The sequence below is a fragment of the Neovison vison genome, chromosome 5, assembly GCF_020171115.1.
Source record: "Neovison vison isolate M4711 chromosome 5, ASM_NN_V1, whole genome shotgun sequence".
NCBI lineage: Eukaryota > Metazoa > Chordata > Mammalia > Carnivora > Mustelidae > Neogale > Neogale vison.
Genome location: NC_058095.1, coordinates 20,756,207 through 20,776,393, shown reverse-complemented (window position 1 = coordinate 20,776,393; position 20,187 = coordinate 20,756,207). Strand labels below are relative to the sequence as shown.

General features: G+C 56.3%; 2 protein-coding genes across 3 annotated transcripts; both read right to left on the bottom strand.

The window, feature by feature from the left end:
* Positions 1-6,604: 6,604 nt before the first annotated feature.
* Positions 6,605-10,946, bottom strand: KRT15 (keratin 15). 2 transcript variants are annotated; one of them, XM_044247949.1, is made up of 8 exons: positions 10,344-10,946; positions 9,373-9,455; positions 9,094-9,250; positions 8,453-8,614; positions 8,241-8,366; positions 7,804-8,030; positions 7,493-7,518; positions 6,605-6,966 (listed from the first exon to the last, which is right to left on the bottom strand). In XM_044247949.1, exons 1-8 carry the CDS (start codon positions 10,845-10,847, stop codon positions 6,872-6,874), a joined length of 1,380 nt encoding a protein of 459 aa, XP_044103884.1. In that variant the 5' UTR covers positions 10,848-10,946; the 3' UTR covers positions 6,605-6,871. The 2 variants fall into 2 exon arrangements, with proteins under 2 accessions (XP_044103884.1, XP_044103885.1); XM_044247950.1 differs by having other exon boundaries at positions 7,810-8,030.
* Positions 10,947-15,610: 4,664 nt separating this feature from the next.
* Positions 15,611-19,971, bottom strand: KRT19 (keratin 19). The gene is made up of 6 exons (XM_044247952.1): positions 19,466-19,971; positions 17,212-17,294; positions 16,825-16,981; positions 16,359-16,520; positions 16,119-16,244; positions 15,611-15,987 (listed from the first exon to the last, which is right to left on the bottom strand). The coding sequence occupies exons 1-6, from the start codon at positions 19,895-19,897 to the stop codon at positions 15,733-15,735; spliced, it is 1,215 nt and encodes a 404-aa protein (XP_044103887.1). The 5' UTR covers positions 19,898-19,971; the 3' UTR covers positions 15,611-15,732.
* Positions 19,972-20,187: the final 216 nt, after the last annotated feature.

The following is a 20,187-nucleotide window of genomic DNA, read 5'->3' as shown; positions in this document are numbered from 1 at the left end:
CACAGACCTCAGAAGCAAGCAGCCTGGCACATCATAACATAACAGCGAACACACTCAGACCCCTCACCATAAGCATGCACAGAGCTACGTATACTCGCTGTGTCATTCAATCTTTGCAGCAACCTAGTGAGGCAGGTCCTACAAGTCACCCCATTTTACACATGGGGAAACCAAGGCTTAAGAGTAGTCAGGACTAAAACCCAAGTTGGGTTCACACTGACACAAAGACTCCTTTTCTAGGTATATAAATCATACGGTAAATTGTACAAACTATTAGTGTCCAACTCCATGCATGCTTATCTATGTAGGAAGCCTCAAACACACGTTCACCTTGCGTTCACCTGTGTACCCAGCACCCAGAACATTTGCAGCACTCCATAAAGCTCCCTGTACCCTTTCCCAGTCAATTACCTACACCCCCTGCCCCTAACGAGACCACGATTCCCACTTCTGCCCCCCTAGATTAATTCGAAGATCTCGGCTAAGAGCTCTTTTTCTCCCTAGAGAACGTTTGACAATGCCTGGAGACATTTCAGTTGCAACAACAGGGGGATCCTACAGGGATCTAGAGGACAGAGACCAGGGATACTACTAAATATCCTGCCATGCCCAGGACAGGCCCCACAACAAAGAATTCCCCAGCCCAAAAGGTCAATGGTATGGAGTTGAGAAGGGCTGGATCAGACTGCCCCTGGTGTTCAATCATACCCTCATATCAGCTGCCTTTGAGGCGTGGTTGAGCCCAGAAAGGAAGTCTTGGAATGCCTGACAGGGCTCCTTCTAGCCCCCCGGTCACGGGACATCTGTCCAGCTTGTGAGCGCTTGACCAAGAGCCACATGGGAGGATATAGTCTCTGCCGAGGAGCCTCAGATGTAGCTAAAACTCAGGGACTGCTTAATCTCCCTGCCAGAGAAGGCGTCAGGCCCGAATAAAAGGGCCTAGAGGTGGCCTCTCAGAGCCCAAGTTAAATGGAGAAATTTCCAGGGCTAAGAACAGAGAACTCTGGACTCAGGCTCCAACTCCCACTCACCAAGGCGGCCAGACTTTCCATGAATGGCCTCTCAGGGGCAGCCTGCTGGCCCACAGCAGCCAGGGGGTCTGCACCAGGCTAAGGACGAGGGTAGGGTGACCCAGGCTCGAAGTGATCCCGAGAACCCCTTTGCTGACTCAGCAAGCCAGGCAACAAGGCTCAGAGTCAGGGCTTTCCTGCCCTTTGTCTTCTGCAGGGAGGGAAGGAGGCCTATGTTTCATCCAGCAGCTGTCAGCACCAGGGAGGGGGCCACGGCATGCTTAGGGTCTCACAGGAAGGCCAGGGCTTCAGGCTGACCTCTGACCCTGCCCAGCCCTCCTGCCCCAAACTGACAGCTCAGCGCTCCCTCTCTCTGAAAAGCTGTGTGATTCAGCCCAAAGCAGGAGCTCTCAGGCTCTCCCTCTCTTCTCGCTCTCAGTAGAGGATCAAAACTGACAAAAAGGTGATTAATAAAACCTGCCAGGCCTGGAGTGACGATCCTCCCCCCAGGGCTGACAGTGGGCTGAGACCAACGCCTCTTAGAGGAACAATGCCCCAGATCCTCCAAAGTCCCAGTAGTACAAACACAGGGGGGTGGCAACATGCCTCCCTTGCAGGGTCAGGGCACGGTCCCTCCCCTCCCCTCCCGTCCCCTCCCTGAGCAGGCACTTACAGTGCGTAACACAGGAATGTCTTCCTCTGACCCACGGTGAACCCCAGGGCCCTTCTGGAGGAAGCTGTGCAAGGACCCATCCTGGGGCCCCAGTTTCACCGCTCCTGGCCCTGCTCCTGATGGGGCAGGAAAGAGTCCTGGGGCGGAGACCCCCTTCTTTGCTTTCTGACAAAATCACACCAACGTCGAAAGAGGAGGGGAAGCCACATGTGTGAGCAGCCCCACAAACAAAGGCGGGCTTCACACACTGTCACTGGGTCCTCACGACAGTGGGCGAGGGGTGTTCTTGGCCCCATCTTACAGCTGAGGTTCGGGGAGGCCGAGTAACTTGCTCAAGGTCACCATGAAGGCAAGGTTCAAAGCTCATCTCTGGCTCTCTCTACCCCAACTGATGGTGCCTTGGAGCCTTGCTGTGAACTCGGTAGATGATCTCTGAATGTTACATTCTGTATTTTTTAAAGATAATAAGATGACATTAGCTAATATTTCTTGAATGCTGTGTTAGACACTCTACCTGTGTAACCTCAAAAGAATCCTATGGCATTGGTCACAACCCCTTTTCACCTGAGGACGCTGAAACCCAGAAAAGTCTAAATGCCTTGCCCAAGATCCGAACCTCTGGCTCCAAGGTCTGCATCCTTCTTCACGCCTACCTGCTAACCCCCCTTCAGGCCAGCCTCAGCGGCACCCCACCCAAGCAGGGGTGTCCTTTGTCACCCCCCACGCTCCCAGGCTTCCTGACACTGCAGGCCCAGCAGCTAGAGGGTCCTGTTTCCCACAGCAGCCTGGGCCTGTGCAGCTGAAGGCCTGACAGAGCAGCCTGACTGCTATCTGTCCTACTGTGAGCTCCAAAGCTTGGGGGCTTGCGAGGTACTCAATGCAGAATGTCAAAGACAGAGTTGTCCCAGACCCAGAATGCCAAGGCTCAAGGCAGTAGGAAGCAAGGAGAAACATGCGGCTTTCCATCTCTACCACCAGCTCCCTGGCGGCCTTATGTTGAATGATTTCTAAGTCTCCCTGTGCAATGCCTTTCTGGGTCTCTGGTTCTCAAGGATTTGTCCAAAGTTGCCAGATTGTTCACCTGCACAGCTGAGGCTTCGATCCTGTCCCCCCAGCTCTGAATTCAGGGACCCTCCATTGGCTCTTGGATCGGGCTCCTCCCTCCCTCCTCTTTCCCTAGACCACATAGGGTCTAGAGCCCAGGATGGCTGACCCGCCTCCCAAAATGTTTCGAGGCTCCCCCACGGAGAAAAGGAGCCTCTCATGAAAAGCAGACCTTCCCCAGACAGTGAAACTGGGCCGTCTGGTCAGCCGCCCTCACCCTCAGAGACACCTGCTTCCCATAGCAGTACTCAGCAGCCTTCTCCTGCCAAGTGCCAAGGCCTCCGGTCCTCACATACCTATAATCCCCAGCTTTCTAAAATCCTTTACACCACCTGGGGTTCCCAGGAACCCAGGGAGGTCGTCAGAGGCTTTGAATTAGGTGGAACTGAGTTTCAACCCTGTATCTGCCATCGACTGGCTGTGTGACCCTGGGAAAGTTACTCAACCTTTCAGTGGTTTGGTGGCCACAGCTGAAAACCAGACATTAGATGACTTAGCACTGGAGAAGCGCCTGACTTGTGGGAAAACTTGGCAGGCAGAAGGATGCTAGCCAGGCTCTTCCTTTTACAAAGGAGGAATTTCAAACTCATCCTAGGGTCGTGACCTGTCCTGGGCCTCCGTTCTGGGCCAGTTTGCTGTGCTTCCCTCTCTGGTCCCTTCAGCCAGCAAGGTGCCCACAAGGACCAGACAAGTGACAGTTGGTGGCATTCGTATCTTATTTCCCCAACTCAGCTTTACATTCCCTGAGGAAAAGGTCTTTGAGTAGCCCCTAATACTACTCCTGGCAGAGGGAAGCTATCAAATGCCTAAGACGCAGGTTCAGGGAGACTTTGCTGGCTTTAGGGGAGAGGAGATGGGGACCAAGACAAGTATCCAGTGGGGTCATCCCCGCCGCAAATCTCATGGAAGAAGCTGCCAACCCCTGATTTCCCCCTATGCTGTCAGCTGCCTGTGCAGGGACAGGTGACCACCAGGCCCACACTCACCCAAATACAGACCCACACTAGGGAATGTCCAGAGCCATGTCTAAGGCAGGAAAAAAACAAAGGAGAAAAAAACAAAGGAGAAGCAAGGTCATGCATTAATTCAACAAATATTTATGAAGCTCCCACTCCGAGAGCTCAGAAGTGCAAGGAGGAGACACTGCCCCTGCTGTCACCGATCTCACAGGCCAGGTTCCCCTCGGAGGTCCCACGATACAGATGAACTCATAGAGAACCTCGAGTCTGGCCCAGCCAGCCTCCCCAGTTTAAAGCTGAGGACACTGAGACCTGGAGAGGGACAGGGACCTGGCAAAGCCCCCAGGGAGCTGCGTAGTCATGTCCCTGTGCCTGCTCTGGGAAGCCTAGCCTCGCCTGAGACTAGCCTAAGTCCCTAATGCCTGGCCCCAAAGCTAGCCTCTCTCTCAGGGGAAAGGGAGGCCTGCTGCCTGCTTCCCAGATTGGTTGGAAACCAAGCCTGACCTCAGCCCAGGGGCAGGCAGAAGGCGGGCCATCTCTGCCCAAAGACTATTTAAAGGGCTCAGCCAGGAACAAGCTATCTCGGGGTGTGAACGTCTCTCTCCAGGGTCAGGCAGGAAACAGGATACGGCAAATCCAAGGACCTCTCTCGGACCCCAGGATCCCTGGAGAGCAGGAATGGGCCCTCCAAGGAAACAGAAGCAGCTTTCCCTCTCCAGCCCAGGGTCTGGCCTGAGAGAAAGCCTCCTGGATGAGCGGGGAGCCCCACCTCACGTCTCTGCAGCTTTGCAGAGGTTATTTTGGCAAACTACGGGCTGAGAAAACCCTTTGTGGGTTGCTTTGAAGATCTGGGACTCCTTGAGAGAGGCCCGGAGGCCAGTGAAGCAGGAGCAGCAGTCAGGCCATTGGGCCTGGGAGACCCAGGAAGGGATCTGGCCGTTTTCAGGACGTCAGGAACATGACAGCTTCAGCATGAGCTTAAGCCCCATCTGTGAGAGACTGAGAATGATCTTTTTAGCAGTAATGGCTGGATGACATTTGAACAGGCTTCCCAAAGAGGTGAAGAAAGGGGCTTCAGATTAACACACCGTCCTAAGAAAGATGTTGCCAGGGGCACCTGGGTGGCTCAGTGGGTTAAAAGCCTCTGCCTTTGGCTCAGGTCATGATCCTGGGGTCCTGGGATCCAGCCCCACATTGGGCTCTCTGCTCAGCGGGGGGCCTGCTTCCCCCCTCTCTCTCTACCCTCCTCTCCACTTACTTGTGATCTCTGTCAAATAAATAAATAAAATCTTTAAAGGAAGGAAGGAAGGAAGGGAGGGAGGGAGGAAGGAAGCAAGGAAGGAAGGAAGAAGGAAAGAAAGAAAGAAGGAAAAGAAAGAAATATGTTGCCAGTTTCCTTGACCTGCACGACATCCAGGAAAAAGCAAAGGTTTGAACGCAAAGAGACCAGTCCCAGGCCTAGCCTTACGGATTCCTGGCTCATGCCTTCAATACCACACTTTTACAAAACCTCTGGGGGAGCAAATCAGATGCTATCCATTGAATGCTCTGCCCAGAGCCCTGCATAGTGTAGATGTTTAATAAGTTCTGCTTCGTTCCTCCAACCCCAGAGAAGTCTGGCCTCAGAGTGTGTACTCAGGAGATGTATTCTAGATTAAATCTTCCCCAGAAAAAAAACAGGTGCCCTGCCCTCTCCAAACAGGATTGCTGGGCAAGGAGTTTCACCCAGCAAGTCTCATGGAGGCCCTCTCAGAGGGCCTGAATCTCCCTCCGAAAACGATCTGATTCTCAGGAGAAGAGAGGAACCTCCAACCTCCTCTTCCCAGCAGTACTAAGAAACCGGTTTTCCCTCTCCCCCAGTCCTCACCAGAGCCCAGCCCAGCCACAGCACCGAGAGTTCTCGGCTTCCTCATTCCTTGCCCTCTGTCTGGGGTTATGAATCCCTGAGGAACCAGCGTCAGACCTGAGGCAGCAAATTAACTGTGTGTGAATGTGGCTGCTCCAGTGAGCCCAAAGTCAGAGATGCTGGGTATGGGGGATCAGGAGCAGGGTTTGGACTGAGGAGGACAATAGGGGTTGATGTTTCTTTGAACTTAAGCTTGGAAAAATCTTAGAGGGCTTCCTGGAGTTGGTGTCTTTCCCTCTGATTTCCCCTTAATTGCTTTATGGGAAGGAGATTGTGACTTCAGGGGGTGAGAGGCAGAGATGTTGGGTGGCTCAGCCACTCTGGAGGTCAGGTGTGCCTGGAGGGAAAAAAAAGGGAGGTTCGAGGAACACATGTGGGAGGGCCAGAAATAAGGAGGAAGGTCCTGGCATGACCTGTGAAGGGCCAAGGCCTGGGCTCCCGGAACAAGCGGTGGACTTTGAGTCATGCAGATATGGGGTCAGTCCCAGCCCTGTTGTTCACTATCCATCCATGAGGTCCCTGGCAAAGTCATTCACCTCTCTGACTTCCTCATCTCTCAGATGGGAATCATAAATCCTGACCGCCCACAATCACATTAAACAAGACCCATGGGTGGGGTTGCCTAGCACAGTGCCAACCCACACAAGGGTTAACCAATACAAATCTATACAGTCAATTGTTTGGTAAATAATTGTTCAATGCGACAAGTACAGTGTTAGGTGCACCAAGATGTTCTGAGGACGATCCCCATCTCCTCTTTCCATGATCACTGGTTGGAATAAGCCAGAACAGCAAGTTACCTGTGCAGCCTGAGTTGGTCCTAGGTGCCCTAGGCACCCCAAAGAGCAAATTAGGACATACAGGGAAAAAGCCAAAGTAAAAAGAGATGTCAGCCTGTGAGTCCTAGACCCACAAGGCCCCCAACAAGAAAAATTGGACATACTACCAAAGATATTTGCAAAAGGAAAAGCAATTCTTTATTGCATGGATACACATGGCACAAACAACCTTGTTACACAATCCAGTGGCTTCCTGCCCGTCGCTGCTCGAAAGCAGATGGGGAGATCTGGAGGGAAGTGGGAGGGGGAGCACTCAACAAAGAGAGCTTGACCCTTTGAAAGCAGGGACTAGGGTTTGCTCTTCTGGCCCCTCTAGCCAGTCCTCCACTCAGCCTGGGAAGCGGGGAGGTGACGAGGGACATCTCTGCTACACTGGGCACTCAGACCTCTCTCTTGCGAGAAGAAACCACCTTCCCGTCCACTGTCTCCTCGACATTGATGCGAACTTTGCCGCCGCCACTGCCTCCCAGAGATGCTGTAGGAAGAAGGAGCAAGCTTCAGAGTGGGGGACCCTCACTTTTCTCCCTCCCAAGGCAGCCAGGACCTTGGCTAAACTCAGGGAGAACTGGATAGCACCCCGGAGAATGGCCACTGGCCGATCCTTCCAGAGTGGCCAGGAGGTCTGGTGTTAAGTCACTCATCATAGAGGCAGCTGGTAGCAAGTTATGCACCGCAGTGAGCAAGAAAGCCAGGGATTTAATTGCAAGTGAACAGGAGGTGACTGGGGGCCTCTTAGCATTAAATGCAAGAAGGTGGGCCCTGAGTGGGCCCTGGGAAGCTATTCCTTTGACAAAGCCTGCTCAAGCTGAAAGGTTCTCAAGAAATCTTTAACCCCCACTCTACTGGGGCTGATAGAGGGTCCCTGTGGAAGAGGTGTAGATGGGCGTGTCCCTGCCCAACTGGCATGTTTGGTGTCTTTCTCCTTCCAGCCCATTCCAGGGGGAACGGTGGCTTCAACAGCCCCCTTGCCACCCCACTCAGGAAGCGTGAAGCCTTCTTACCTTCTCTGGAGCCAATGCCAGCCATCCTGAAAGAGAGGGGAAGTTGATGTAAGAGAAGGGCGTGAGCCCGGGTCTCTGGAAGGGAGTCCCCGGTGGCTGGCCAAGCAATCCTCTCCAGCAGCCCCCTCCACCAGCTGCACATGTGACCTCTCTAGAGGCTGGGACATCCTGAAAGCCTGTCCACACCTGCCACCCTCAAGCAGATAGATCCCGAATCATACTAACACCCCATCTGCTTCCTTTTCGCTGTCCCACTGCTGTCCAGGGAAAACCAGCCGGCCCTCCCTCATCCCTCCCCCCTGCACCCTCACCCCCACCTGGCGTCCTGGCCCTCCAGCAGGCTGCGGTAGGTGGCGATCTCCTGCTCCAGCCGCGACTTGATGTCCAGCAGCGTCTTGTACTCCTGGTTCTGGCACTCCATCTCATTGCGGAGCTCACTCAGCTGGGCCTCCAAGCTGCTGATGAGCCCCTGGATCTGCTGCAGTTGTGTGGCGTAGCGGCACTCCGTCTCAGCCAGTGAGCCCTCCAGCCCGGCTTTCTGGGGGGCAGGCAGCAGATCAACAGACTTATCAGGCCAGGAAAGAAGCTGCCGCAGCATGTGAACCAGCATTGAATGGAGGACAGGGGAGCCCCTAGGCCGGGGCTTGGGAACCCAAGACTTAACCAGCCCTGGATGATGGGAAAGGCCAGGTGGCACTGAGGCAGGCTGGGGCAGGCTGCAGGTGAGCTGGGGGGCAGGTGGCCCTACCATGCTGAGCTGCGACTGCAGCTCGATCTCCAGCCCCTGCATCGTGCGCCTCAGGTCTGTGATCTCTGTCTTGCTGGTCTGGATCATCTCTGTGTTGGAGGCCACCTCCTTGTTCAGCTCCTCTGTCTGTGGGTCACACACAAGACCAGTGAAGCCCACAGGCATCCTAGGAGACCTGGGGAGCTGGGGCAGGGCTGTGAGGTCAGGCCCACCTTGCTGAAGAACCAGGCTTCGGCGTCCCGTCGGTTCTTCTCCGCCATGGCCTCATACTGCTCCCTCATCTCGGCCAGCACGCGGGTCAAGTCCACGCCTGGTGCCGCGTCCATCTCCACGTTGACCTGGCCGGCCAGCTGGCTGCCGTACTCTTTCATTTCCTGCAGGGTGGACAGGGCCCGTTTAGGGACAACGGGCTGGAGGGAGAGCTGGGAGCCTAGACTCCCACAGGCCCATCCTGGCTTTGTCCCTAACTCACTGCACACCCTTTGCATTCCTGTGTACCCACCCCAGCCTGTTTCCTGCTGAAGGTGAAGAGGTTCAATCACGTGGGCCCCTTGGCTCTGAGGGCCTCTCTTTCTTGCCAGATGCTACAGGAGGACCTCAAGACAGTGTAACCCCCTGTCTGAGCTCATGACACAAATCAAGACAGCAGGTCACACTGGCCCCCTGGCCCAGCTATGGATCTGAGAAGGAAAGGGGTCCTGGGTCCCCAAAGGATAATACCCCTTATTCTCCATGGGGACCCCTGTTTTGGTGGAGGGGAGCATATCTGAACCACTAAGCCCTTCCGCTAACTAGAAGGAGGTGCCGGGGCCCCACTCTGCCTCCCACCTCCAGCAGCCCTGCCAACCCTCACCTCCTCGTGGTTCTTCTTCAGGTAGGCCAGCTCCTCGTTCAGGCCCTCAATCTGCATCTCCAGGTCGGTCTTGGCCAAGGTCAGCTCGTCCAGCACCCGGCGCAGACCGTTGATGTCGGCCTCCACGCTCTGGCGCAGGGCCAGCTCGTTCTCGTACCTGGGAAGAGAGAGGGAGCCCAGAGGAAGGAAGGGGCTGTTGGAGCTGCAAGAAGGAAAGAAGGCCGAGAAGGGGGGCGGGGAGGCGGGGTATCCAGGATGGGAAAGGAGGCAGGAGCGCACTTGAGCCTAAAGTCGTCCGCCGCCAGCCGGGCGTTGTCGATCTCCAGGATGACCCGGTTGTTGTCAATGGTGGCCGCCAGGATCTGCAAGAGACAGGGAGTCGGCCCCTGGAGCAGTGTTCTGTCTTGCCTGGTGTCTCCCCACCCTATGCCCCAGGTCAGACCCCTGGCCGACAGTCTCCCCACTGACACCAGACCCAGAAGCCTGTAGGCTCCCCAAGACAGAGTTCAGACGCCCCTCAAGTACCCACGTGAGGTCTTCCTGCACGCCACCCTTCCTTGGCCGTGAAAGACCAAGGAATCCGAAGTGCCCAGACTCCCCCGTGGGAACTGCCTGGCCAGGAGGGGTTGTCGTGGGGTTCAGGGGGCTCTAACAATAGCCTTCTCAGGGATAGTCCACCAGCCTGCCCCGGTCACTGGACTCCAGCACACCTGGACACAGCCATGAACCCACAGAACATCCCCACAGCCAGGAGAACCCCAGAGGGCAGGTCAGAAAGGCATGCTGCAGCTGAGGAAACTGGTCCAAGTGGGCTGGAAGAGTGAGTAAGTGACTGGCAGAGCACATCATGAGTTCGAGGTATTCTAAGCCCGAATACTGCTTTGGGCACCAAAGATATCCTCAAAGGGTGAGACAGGTAGTCCTGACCTTCAGGGCTCCTGAGGCAACACTTAACCATTCTTGCAAAAGAAGCAAAGGGGGACTGGATGCAGAGCCCTGCTGGCATGTGTCACTGCCCCCACCTCGGACTCCCTGGTCCTGACCAGTCTTGGGATCTTCCCACACCACCAGATTGAGCGGATGTGTGCCAACATCCCCACCGGGAAAGCGCTCCCTGCTCTCCAAGCTATACACCGACACTCACTGCCCGGGCAGGAAAGCGTTTCCTTGAGGCAGCTGGAGCGCTGATGTTACAGACCTGGGCACGCACAAGCCACCTGCTCCTGTCTCCCTGACACCTGAGGACTCACCTTGTCACGGAGCTCTTCAATGGTCTTGAAGTAGGGGCTGTAGTCCCGCTCCGGGCTGCTGGGGCTCTGCTTCTGGTACCAGTCCCGGATCTTCACCTCCAGCTCCGTGTTGGCCTCCTCCAGGGCCCGCACCTTCTCCAGGTAGGAGGCCAGGCGGTCGTTGAGGTTCTGCATGGTGAGCTTCTCATTGCCGGAGAGGAGGCCCCCATCGCCACCACTGTAGTCACCGAAGCCACCGCCAAAACCCCCACCAAAGCCACCTCCAAGGCCACCCCCAAAACCACTACAAGCCCCTCCACCGAAGCCACAGCTCATGCCGCCCCCGTAGCCCCCTCCTGACCCCGAGGAGACGAACCTAGCAGAAGAAGTCGAAATAGTCCGGCTTCCACCGCTCCCACAGAGACTCCCCCCACCAAAGCCGCCTCCCCCAACCCGGAGGGGGCCCCCCCTGGTAGAGCCACCCCCAAAGGTGGAGGAAGAGGTCTGCAGAAATGTGGTGCTCATGGCTGGGTGGCTGGGGAGTTCTCAGCAAGCACAGAGGCGCTGGCGAGGAGGAGGCTGGGCTGAAAGCCGAGCGCTGCCCTGTCACCCCCCAGCCTGGGGCTCCTTATATACCCCTCCGAGGGGGTTGTGGGACGGCGTCTCCTCCCCCAAAGGGAGGCCAACTCCCTTGTTCAAACGGGACTGCCTGCACACCTCTTCAAGGCTGAAGTGGAGTCTCTCTTTCTTTTTTTTTTTCAATGCAACAAAAGAGATGATTCAGAATGAATGGTGTTTTGCCCCCAGGGCCATGGTTTTAACACTTCGCTGGCAGGTTATCTCCACACTCTGGGAGAACACGGAGAGTAGCGAGGAGTGGGGAGAGTAGCCGGGAGCAAAGCCGTGTCACCCTACAGCTCCCAGGGGTGGAGCAGCTCAGGCCCCATCTGTCCTCACCAGACTTCTCTGCTGCCACCAGGCCAGGACCCTCCCCCCAAGGCGGCTAGCTCCCCTCTCTCAGTTTGGGGAGAGTGCTCTGTGTTGTCCCACTCTCAGACCCCAGGGAAAGCAGTGGCCTGGGGTGGGGGGGTGTGTCAGGGGACGAGTGGGGGGAAGCTTGCAGGTCTTCTGGGGACAGGCTGGGTGGGAGGTCATGGGTCAATTTCCAACTAAGGTGATCAGAGAGGCCTACACATGTCACTCCCTGACAGGTCAGGACTCTCCTCCGCCAAGCCCCCACCCCCAGCCCCCAGCCCCGTTGGCCTGGCCCTCTCACAAAGGCCAGGAGGCTCAGGGCTGACAAGGCGCTGATTGATAATCCTGCCACCTGCCAACCGCACATGTCCCTGAACCTTTGCTTGCTCCTGGGACGCGTCGGGGCAAACCTCTGCAGATAAGACTGGAGCACAGTCCAGAAAACCCCTGCCTTCTCCAGAGGGAGGCATGTTCCTGCAGAGCAAGGCCACATGAACTCCTTTTGTCCCATCAAGCGCTTTGGGGCTGGGGAGGGACCTGACTCCGAGGGTTCTATGTGCCTGAGTGTTGGGAGGGAGGATTCGGGGCGCCTGGCAGGCAGACTGGAAGACACCTCTTCTCAGAGAAGGACGCTGAGGCCAGAGAGGGAAGCTGAATGACCAGGGGCCTGTTTCAGGGATACATAATATACAAATCCTGGCCGGCCGGCACCGGCTCCAGGGCTCCAGGGGAGCGGGGGTGCTGGGGAGGGAAGCAAAGCTGATCTGAAGAATCAGAAGGATACTTGGTCCAGGGCTGACGTGCAGTGACGTACGTGAAGCTCCAGAGTCCCTCCAGCTCCGGTTCAAATCCTGGCTCCATCAGTTACTACCTGTGAAACCTGCGGCATGTTCCGGTGGCAAGGGGCACTCTCAGCTTCCACCTGATGCCCGAGAGCCCCCAGCCTGCCTCCTCCTGCCTCCCTATCTTCTAAAGAAGCAGACAGTGGGGCTCAGGCCCTGGGGTTCCCCTGCGAGCTGGGGTGGTACAAGAAGGAGCGCAGGCCGAGGTGAGTGGGGGTGGATGAGCCGGCCTCTGAGCGCTGAGCGCAGACAGGGCGGTATTGTCTCATGGGTGGGTGGGTATTGTCTTTTCCTCCGAAAGAAAAATAATCAAACTCAGATCAGCCACAGCTCATTAAAGCCTCTGCAGACATCACGGCCCCAGCAATTAATAAGGGAACGATTACACGCCATCACCCCAGGCTGCACAAGAACTGGGCCCCAGCCAGCCCCTCTTCTGCACCCTGACTCCCCTCTAGCACCCCTCGAGAGATGGCTCTCACACGCTATCTGGCGTGGCAGCTGCTCCTGTCACAGATCCCTGTTTTCAATGCAAACAGCTCCTGTGAGCTCAAGGTCTTGGGCTCATTAGCCCCAGGTGGGGAGGCTGGGCAAGGGTGGGGACCCAGCTCTGTTTGGCTCCAGCCCAGGCTGCAGCCCAGGGCCCTGCCCCAGGCAGCACGCCCAGGACTCTGTGCCAGTTTCTGTCCTTGGCCCACTGCAGACGTGCTGTCCCCGGGGCCTTCTCCCCTTGGGATGGCATGTGCAGCCCAGTGGAAAAGCCTGGGCTGGACTCCACCTCTGGGTGTGACTACCTCTCTGAGCCAGGTTCCCAACTTAACGTTGGGCCACCTTTCCACATATATGAGGGACTCAGGATAGTCCGAACGACAGAAGGAGTTAACTGTTTAACAGATTTAGAGTTTTGGCTTTACAAGATGGAAACCGTCCTGAGCACCCACAGCAATGCTGGTGGCACCATACGTGAACGGACTTCAGGCCACAGAACTGTCCACTTAACCATGGCTAAGATGGTCAATTACAGTGTGTGTATTACCAGAATACACAAAAAGACAATGGAGCCATTAACACTCAGTTTTACTGGGGGGGGGGGGTTCCACTGAGCATCCAGTGACACACAGCGGCTCAGTCCTCGACATCCAGCCTCACTCCCCACTCCCTGGGGCCTGGGTAATTCCTCCTCTATTAGGTATGTGGCTTACTTAGTAATCCAGCTGCCGCTCTCAGCCTCAGTCTACCAATCTGGAAAATGGGAATAACCCTCGCCCTGTCTGCCTGGAAGGGGCAGAGCGATGCCTGTGACTGACAGGAAACACTCCGCAAACTGAAGCGGTCACAAGGACCAGCAAGGAGGGAAAGACCCGCCCCCTGAATCCTCTCCCCTTCTCTCTCCTTCCCTCCCTCTCCCTCTTCTCCATCCCAGCCTCTCTGTCAACAGGGCACCCCTGGTTTCAGCTCGGTAACAGAGACAGACAAGTGTCCCAGCCCTTGCCTCCCCCCACCTCCCCCCCCCAACACACACACACAAAGGAAGGCTTCATTCCTGACACCCAGACCTGCCACCCGGTCACCTGTCCCACCTGTGTGGGGCCCAGAGCCCACCCCACAGCCACATTCCAGGGGCCTCTGGGGTATAGGGAAGGGTTTCAGCTGTGACAACAGAGACTTTCATGAACAGGGAACAAGTATCTCTGGGAAGTCCCAGCCTGGGGGTGAGCCAGACCTCTAAAATTAAGCAGGGGCGGGGTGTGGCTGTGGGTGCCGGAGGCCACAGCAGAATAGCTAGGGAGGGGCCAAAGGAGCTCCTGGCCCAGGGAGGGAAGGAAGAGCTGGACTCTGGGGTCCCCAGTTCTGTGACCAGAAGCGAGTTAAGGAACATCTCTAAGACCCATAGGAAACTGGCAACAAGAGCGCCTCCTTCAGGGTTCTCAGCACAGGGTACAACTGGATCTCAGCCTCCTTGGTACAGCGCTGAGCACTCCCAGCAACCACGTGTGCCCCTCCAAGAGACCTTCCGGGGGCACGGGGTGCAGTGTTTCCCCCACCCCAACCTCCTCCAGCACAGGATCAGACAGATCCATGGGGCCTAACAGACCCACTCAGCCTGAACCTCTCAGCCAAGGGGAAGTGGGACTACTTATTTACCTTTAATTGGCCTCAGTTCTTGGCAGCTGAACTGTAAACCACAGGGGCAAGACCATACCCACACAAGGGCAGAGTTAGACCGAGAAGCTGGGACTTAGATTCCTTTGCTGGCCTGGGACCAACTTCAGGCAAGCCAGGTTGGGGGTCTGTACGGGAGGTCTGGGTCACAGCTGGGTCCCGTTCCGGGCTCTGGGCCCAGATAGGAGCTGGTGGTGGGCGTAAGGGGCTTCTGTAGGGCTGCCCAGGGATGGATGAATGTGTTAGTGCATGCACACGCACACACACACACACACACACCAACAGGTATACCCTCTTCGGCTTTCTAAGTGGGAGGCCTGCCCCCATCACTCAGGCTCTGACCCACAAAGCCCCAGGCTGTCCTTCGGTTAGGTGGAGGAATGGATCGATAGGACCTGGCCCAGGGGACTGCAGTCCCAGACCCTCACATGGAGCAAAACTGACAGGTACTAAGGACCTGGCATAAGGTGCATCAATCCCAGGAGACTGGGGCATAGGGTGGCACCATCAGGAAAACTTTGTTTCTGGTCCTGGTCACTGTGTGACCTCTGACAAGTTACTTACCCTCTCTGAACCGGTTTCTTGCTCTATAAGATGTTACTCATCTGAACTGCCTTTTAGGGTTGTTTGATCAAATGGTTATATACTAGGTGCTCAATTAAGCATTACTTTCAGACACACAAATATATACCAACCCTTGAGGAAGTGAAGTGGAGAGAAAACTAAATCTGAAGCAAAAAAAACCCCACAGTTTCAAATCCCACCTTTGCCATGTTAGAAGAGTCACATATATAACAAAACACTTAATCTCTGACCCTTAGTTTACCCATCCATAAAAAGGGACCGATGTGGGGTGCCTGGGTGGCTCAGCCTGTTGAGCTTCTGATTCTTGGTTTCGCCTCAGGTCATGATCTCCTGGGTCCTGGGACCTGGCCCTGCACCGGGCTCCGTGCTCAGCAGGGAGTCTGCCTAGGGATTGGATTCTCTCCCTCTGACACCCCCACCCCAGTCATGCACACTACACTTGTTCTCGCGCTCTCCCTCTCTCTTTCTCAAATAAATAAATCTTTCAAAAATGGGCGGGGGCCAGGGGAGCAATGTTTGTTTCACAAGCCTGTTTTAAAGAACAGGTTAGATAGACAAAGAGTCCCGCAAACAGGAATTACCCTACCGGTGGCTGCTGGTGAGCACCCTCCCACCGTCCCCTGGGGCAGACAGGGTGCACTCTGGTCTAAATAAAACCAAAACAGGCCCAAGATGTTCTGGCCCATCTCTAACGGCCAAAAAAAACCAAACCCAACAACCGTCCTCAAGCCATAAAACTTTATTGGCAGGTCAGGGGAAAGAGTCAGGGGTAAGGTCCCTCCCCTCCCATGGCCCTACCCAGGGGTCCCCTCTGCAGGAGAGTGGGAAGCCAGGAGGTGCTGGACTCAGAGTGCCTTGGGAGTGGGCAAGTTGTTGTATTGGGCGTCCTGGCCCTCCAGCAGGCTGCGGTAGGTGGCGATCTCCTGCTCCAGCCGCGACTTGACGTCCATGAGCTGCTGGTACTCCTGGTTCTGGCGCTCAGTGTCCGCACGCACCTCACTCAGCTGGGCCTCCAGGGTGCTGATCAGAGTCTGGATCTGGGCCAGCTGGACTCCAAAGCGGGCCTCTGTTTCCGCCAGCGTGCTTTCCAGAGCAGCTTTCTGAGGGCAGGGAGAGGGAAAGAGACTCAGGGGAGACTAGTTCCCGGAGAGGGCATGGGCACAGCCACAGCCCAGGCCATGCAAGGCTTCGTGGGCTCCATTATGCATCCCACTGGGCTGGGCATACGGACCATGCTTAGCTGAGACTGCAGCTCGATCTCCAGACCCTGGAGGGTGCGCCGCAAATCCGTGACCTCCGACTTGCTTATCTGCAGCTGCTCTGTGTTGCCGGCCACCTCCCGATTCAGCTCCTCGGTCTGCAAGAAGAGAAGAGGCAGAAGGAATGAGCACTGAGGCAGAACTCCACCTGAGAGCATGAAGCTCTCTCTCCCTGCCACCTCCCCCAAGGACACCTGCTACCCACTGCGTACCCGGCTGATAAACCAGGCTTCAGCATCTTTTCGGTTCTTCTCAGCCATGACCTCATACTGGCTTCTCATGTCACCCAGGATCTTGGCAAGGTCGATGCCTGGAGCGGAATCCACCTCCACGCTGACCTGGCCCCCGACCTGGCCCCTCAGGACACTGATTTCCTGGAAAGACACAGCAGAGATGGGTATGTTAGAGCCCAGAGCCTGCGGGGCCTGGGCCAGATCACTCCTCCATTCCCCAGACGGAAAGGGCTGGTTCAGGTGCAGACCTCGGAGCCAGCACCACCGACAAGACAAACTAGTGGACAGTCCATCCACTGCTGGAGCCCTGGGAGCCCCGCTCCACACCTGGGGCCATACTGAGGGTGCAGCAGGTACGGCCAAGGTCAAGAGGATACAGGATAAAAATGTATTCAGCCCTGGGAAGTTGGGGTGGGATGGAGAGATGGCCCAACCTGAAACCCACCTCCTCATGGTTCTTCTTCAAGTAGGCCAGCTCCTCCTTCAGGCTCTCGATCTGTATCTCCAGGTCACTCTTGGCCAGGGTCAGCTCGTCCAGCACCCGCCGCAGGCCGTTGATGTCAGCCTCCACACTCATGCGCATGGCCTGCTCAGTCTCAAACCTTTCAAAGGAAATAGATAACGGTCAGAGCAGCATTTCCTCTGAACCCCTTAAGACTTCCCCGCATCTCCCACAGGGTTCAGGAGTCCATGGGGGGTAGCTGCTTCATGCCACCTGGGGGGCCTGAGGACAGAGTCTGGTCTCCCCACTGCACTAAGCCCCCAAAGGGCCTGGGATTGCTCCTCCTTCTCTGCCCCGGCTTCAGCAACCCACCAAGGCAAACATACTCACTTGGTTCGGAAGTCATCTGCAGCCAGACGGGCATTGTCAATCTGCAGGACAATCTTGGAGTTTTCGATGGTGGCACCATGAATCTGGAAGATAAGAGGCAGGAAGTTGGCACCAGTTTTGTGTACTGGCACTGCCCACCCCCTTTCTTCCTAGGAAAGAGAGGAGAGCAAATGAGTATGCCTCTAACCGCTACAGACCAAAGCCCAGCCATGTCTCGGCCGTCCGTTGGCCAGCTCTCTGGGAGGTCTTGAAATCAGTCCAGGCCCAGGAGCTGCAGCAGGAGAAACCATCAGCAGGGACGCTGAGCCGACAGCAGAGCACGGGTGCAGGAGGACAGGGAGGTAAGTCTGGGAGGAAAGTGTCTGAGAACTGTACCCAGGGAAATCTAAATGGTCTTACGGGAGGCAGTCTCTAGCGATCTGCCGACCAGATGCAGTGTTGGGGTCCTTTTGTCCATAGCCCCATTCAAAGCACATTCTGCCTCAGGAAAGGGAAGTCCCATTTCTTGGGCATCAGTTATGTGCCAAAGCACTTTGCCCCTCATCTTTCACGCCAGGTCAGTGGGTATGCCTATTTTATAGAGGCAAGAAATGAAGCTCAGGATTCCTTGTCCAAGTTCACCCCGGCCTGAAGTCCCTCTGCTGTGACATATTTACGCCATTGATTAAGGTACTTGGGTTTATGTTTTTCAAAGAGCAAGTCATGACTCATTAGTCATTGTACTGGGAGGTAATTTGCATAGTTTTTTTAATGAACTTGAACAGAATATAAAATATGAGATCACCCACAGTACAGTAAGTATTGTTTCAATAAAGTTTCGCTAGGGCACCTGGGTGGCTCAGTTGGTTAAACAGCCAACTCTTGATTCTTTGCTCAGGTCATGACTTCAGGGTCCTGGGATGGAACCTTGCACAGGGCTTCACACTCAGAGGGGAATCTGCTTGAGGAAACTCTCTCCCTCTCCCTCTGTCCCTACCCACACCTCTCTCTCTCTCTCAAATAAATAAATCAATCTTAAAAAAAAGAAAGAAAGAAAAGGAAGGAAAGAAAAAAAAAAGAAAGGAAAAGAAAAGGAGGGGGAGCCAGGCCCTCTCAGTAGTTGAACTTCCCAGGGTCCTGGCTCCCTGCACCAGGCAGGGAAGCCTGCTGCTCGCCCTCCCACTACCCCTGCTGTGTTCCCTCTCTCGCTGTGTCTCTGTCAAATAAATAAATAAAATCTTAAAAAAAAAAAAAAAAAGGAAATTTGCTTCCATTTTGGGTGTGTGTAGGACAGAGAATGGGTGACAAAGGTACATGGTAAAATGTATTACTGTCAGGTTACAATTTTTTAAAGTGTGTAAGCAGTATTCTATTTTGTTGTTTACAACTCTAGCTGTCCCTCCTTGTCCACACGTCTGGTTAACCTGCTCCATGGTTAACCTGCTCCATGCTCCTGGCACCCAGCACCTGGCGAGCACTGGGCGACATCGTGGGGAGCTGCGTGTTTGGAGCCCCAGCAAGTGGGATCATTAAATGTCCCGCTGGTTACTGATATATTTCTTCCAGTCACCCTGCATGCCTTTAGGGGCTCCCTGTTAGACCTATGGCTCCAGCACCCCCAAAGCCGAAAAGGACGGGGCTGGGGGGGGGTGGCTCTGCGTGTGTTATCTCGCCTTTACCAGATCCTTAGGCCATTAGCATATGTCCCCTCCCATTCCTTTCTGAAGTTTCTAACTATGCGGTGCCCTCCTGCCCCCAGCCCGGGCGGGGCAGGAGGGGCTTCAGCGTGAGCCTGATGGAAACCAGAGCTGCCCCACCAGAGAAAAGGAATGCAGACGGGCCCATACCGGGGGCAGCAGAGGGTAGGTTCGGCCCGGGGTGGACTGCATTCCTCTCGGGCCGAATTCCTGCTTTTCCCTGCTGCAACTGCACCCCCAGCCAAGGCCCCTGGGCAGCCTACAGCCTGGTCCCACCTCCTCCCACTCCTCCGGACCCCATCTCCCAGGCCTCCCCACCCACCAGCCCCGCCCCCGCCGCCTCGGCACACCCCACCCACTAACCCGCCCCCTTCCCGATACCTAGACCTCCACTTCCTGCCCCACTGTCCAACCCCTCCTTACCTGCCCCGGCTCTCGGCCCCACCCTGCAGCCCTCCCACCTGTGCCTAACGGGCTAGCTCCCGGCCCGCCGGGTGGTGGCGCGGGTCTCGCCCGGCCCGCGGGGCTGGCTAGGTTTGCGCTACAGGTGCACCTCCCGCAGCTGGGCCGCCGCCCACCTTCTCCCGCAGCTCCTCGATGGTTTTGAAGTAGTGGCTGTAGTCGTGGGCCGGCCCGGGCCCCTGCTTCTGGTACCAATCCCGGATCTTCACCTCCAGGTCGCCGTTGGCCTCCTCCAGGGCGCGCACTTTGTCCAGGTAGGAGGCCAGGCGGTCGTTGAGGTTCTGCATGGTGAGCTTCTCATTGCCCGCCAGCAGCCCGTCGGACCGGGCCCCAAAGCTGCTGCCGAAGGTCCCGCCGTAGCCCCCGCCGTAGCCCCCGGAGGACGAGGACACGAAGCGAGCGGAGGACACAGACACGCCGCGGCCGCCCGAGCCCCCGTGGATGCTGGGCGCGCGGAAGCCACTTCCCGCCCCGAGGCGCAGGGAGCCGCCGCCCAGGCCTCCGAAGGACGAGGTGGCGGACGACTGGCGATAGCTGTAGGAAGTCATGGCGAAGGAGGACTCGGGCGACACTGGTCAGAGGAGCAGCGGTAGGCGAGAGGAATGGCGAGGGCCTCACCTGGCGCCTTTTATGCCCGGGGCGGGCGGGGAAAGGGGGAGGGAGAAGGGGCGGATATCTGAGCCCCGAGGAATTTGCAGGCTCCTGGGTACAAATATGGGCGTTCTTCCAATTGGTCAGTTCCTGGCGGCTCTACCTCCAGCTCTTCCTTCCCGCGGCCCTGCGGGGAACTGCTCCACCCCAACTCCTCCGGAGCCCCGACTGCACTGCTCCTCACCTC